Below are 2,673 nucleotides of genomic sequence, written 5' to 3'. Positions count from 1 at the left end.
TTTCTGTGGTGGCTGAACACAGGCAGCACATGAGGGGAGGGGAATGTGTGGGATCAGGGCACTGCTTTGGGGCCATGCTGGGAATTCCAGGGGACTAAAAGACAAAGCCCAGGCGCTGTTTCCAAAGGAACCCCAATGAAAGGGGGACGGGGAAAGATGGGAGGACAAGTCCCACAATGGAACTCTGTGTGTGCAGCCTCATTTTCTCCTTCAGCATCCACAGGGGAGGGGAAAAAAGTGGGGGTTGGGACCCCAAAACTGATTGGGGGAGATATTGGAGATTGAGGGGACAGTGGGAAATTGGGAAGAACAGGGAGAAGGGTGGAAAAGGGGGGGTGGTCTGGCAGGTCAAACAATCCCATGGGGGTCTTTGGACACAGTGGGGTTCGCAAAGGGGGGTGGCTCCCAGAGCTCCCAACTTCCTGTGGGGTGCTGGGGGCTGCTGGATCCAATCCCAGCCTTGGATCATGCCAACACTTTCAGTTTAGAGGAATTACAGAGCTGTGACTGAACCACTTTTGTCCCCCAGGTTTAAAGGATGGCAGATCAGATCTGTTGATAGAAATTAATTATTTAGGGTTACAAATGATCAGACAAAAGATCTTCATCACAATTATTTACTGCACAATAGAAACACTAAAACTACCAGGAGTACAGGAGAAGAAAGCAATTGTTGAAGCAATCCTACTCAAGCTGGCACCAAAGCAATAATTCTTAATTAGAGATGGATGGAACTCCCCCAGACCAACGCTCGTGGGGAGATCTCTGCTCTCAACCTCCAGCAGTGACCCTGGGGGGTCACCAGCCAAGGCAGGAATCTCCACACACCCCCAGGAAGGGTTCTGTTGGAAGAAGCTGCCCCTGGGAAAGGGGACTGGCCCTTTGTGGTCAAAAGGGATGGACTGACAGTCACTGGACTCCAGGGGTTGCCTCCCCATCAGGGGGTTCATTGGGGGTGGAAGCAGCGGCCGAAGCTCTTCCTGCAGTCGGGGCACTCGAGGGCTTCCCTTGCCGGTGGGTCCGTTGGTGTCTGGTCAACTTAGAGCTCTCAGTGAAGCTCTTCCCACACTCCCCACACTTGTAGGGCCTCTCCCCGGTGTGAATGCGCCGGTGCCTGACGAGGTTGGAGTTCTGCTTGAAGCTCTTCCCGCAGTCGGTGCAGAGGAAGGGCCTCTCATCCATGTGTGTCTGCTCATGACTGAGGAGATGTGAGAGGGTCTGAAACCTCTTCCCACATTCCCCACACATGTACGGCCGTTCCCCGGTGTGGATGCGCTGGTGTAGGATCAGTTCAAAGCACTGGCTAAAGCTCTGCCCACATTCCCCACACTTGTAGGGCTTCTGCCTACTGTGGATGCGCTGGTGTAGGATCATTCCAGACCTCTGCCTAAAGCTCTTCCCACATTCCTCACACTTGTAGGGCTTCTGCCCAGTGTGGATGTGCTGGTGCTTGACGAGGGTGGACCTCTGTCTGAATCTCTTCCCACACTCCCCACACGTGTAGGGCCGTTCCCCAGTGTGGATGCGCTGATGTTGGATCAGGATGGAGTTGCAGCTGAAGCTCTTCCCACATTCCCCACACTTGTAGGGCTTCTGCCTAGTGTGGATGCGCTGGTGAAGGATCATTCCAGACCTCTGCCTAAAGCTCTTCCCACATTCCTCACACTTGTAGGGCTTCTGCCCAGTGTGGATGTGCTGGTGCTTGACGAGGGTGGACCTCTGCCTGAATCTCTGCCCACACTCCCCACACGTGTAGGGCCGTTCCCCAGTGTGGATGCGCTGATGTTGGATCAGGATGGAGCTGCAGTTGAAGCTCTTCCCACATTCCCCACACGTGTAGGGCCGTGCCCCGCTGTGGATGCGCTGATGTTGGATCAGGTTGGGGTTGGAGTTGAAGCTCTTCCCACATTCCCCACATGTGTAGGGACGTGCCCCAGTGTGGATGTGCTGGTGAGTGAAGAGGCTCGAGCTCTTCCTGAAGCTCTTCCCACATTCCAAGCACCTGAAGGGCTTCTCCCTGCTGGGAGGCTGCTCAGGGACCACCAGCTCAGAGCTCCCCCTCAAGCTCCGGCCGCCTTCCCGGCACACGCTGGCTCTTTCCTCCTCAGAGCACCCTGGGCTGGCTTTGGAGCCCCTCCTGCGGGGGGATCTCCGGCCCTTTTCCTCCCCGCTGCCTTCCTGCGCCGGGGAGCCCTTCAAAACGGCCTCTCCCACCAGGCTCTCACGGGGGGATTTGTCCTCCGGGCTCTCCGTCCTCAGCTCGGGGCCTGGGGCAGGAAGCAAGAAGGACAGGCAGGGGATTTGCCTCCGGCCCACAGGGAAGGCCAAGGACATCCCCCCAACTCCGGCCCCGGCAGGACGGCGGCGCCAGCGGGGTTGTCCTGCAGCCGGGGCCATGCTCGGCTGACAGAGCCAGCACAACACCCGCCCAAAGGGACACTGACTTCCTCCTCACCTGCCTGGGGGGAACAAGGCATCTTCCTCTTCCTCGCAGCCTCCTTCATCTGGCCAAGCTTTGGGAAGGACAAATCCTGAATGGGGGGAAAACAAGGGCTGTGTGTTGGCTTGGGGGTTCCTCCTGCCCCAGTCCATCTCTAGAACTCAATGAGCATCTTGTGACCAAAAAAACCTCCAAAACACAAAGATTCAGCCCAGTAAAAATGCAAACCATCG

At 56.8% G+C, this 2,673-nt stretch overlaps 1 protein-coding gene across 1 annotated transcript; it reads right to left on the bottom strand.

Annotated features, from left to right (window-relative positions):
- Positions 1–863: 863 nt before the first annotated feature.
- On the bottom strand, positions 864–2,040 carry LOC113986613 (zinc finger protein 418-like; the record flags this gene model as incomplete). The annotated part of the gene is made up of 1 exon (XM_039386023.1): positions 864–2,040. A coding segment is annotated over one exon (1,131 nt), but the record flags the coding sequence as incomplete, so codon positions are not given.
- Between the last annotated feature and the right edge of the window lie 633 nt (positions 2,041–2,673).

This window comes from Pipra filicauda, unplaced genomic scaffold (assembly GCF_003945595.2).
Source record: "Pipra filicauda isolate LSUMZ 115617 unplaced genomic scaffold, ASM394559v2 scaffold1198_size22933_pilon, whole genome shotgun sequence".
In the NCBI taxonomy this organism is placed as follows: domain Eukaryota; kingdom Metazoa; phylum Chordata; class Aves; order Passeriformes; family Pipridae; genus Pipra; species Pipra filicauda.
This window is presented reverse-complemented; position numbering and strand designations above follow the sequence as displayed.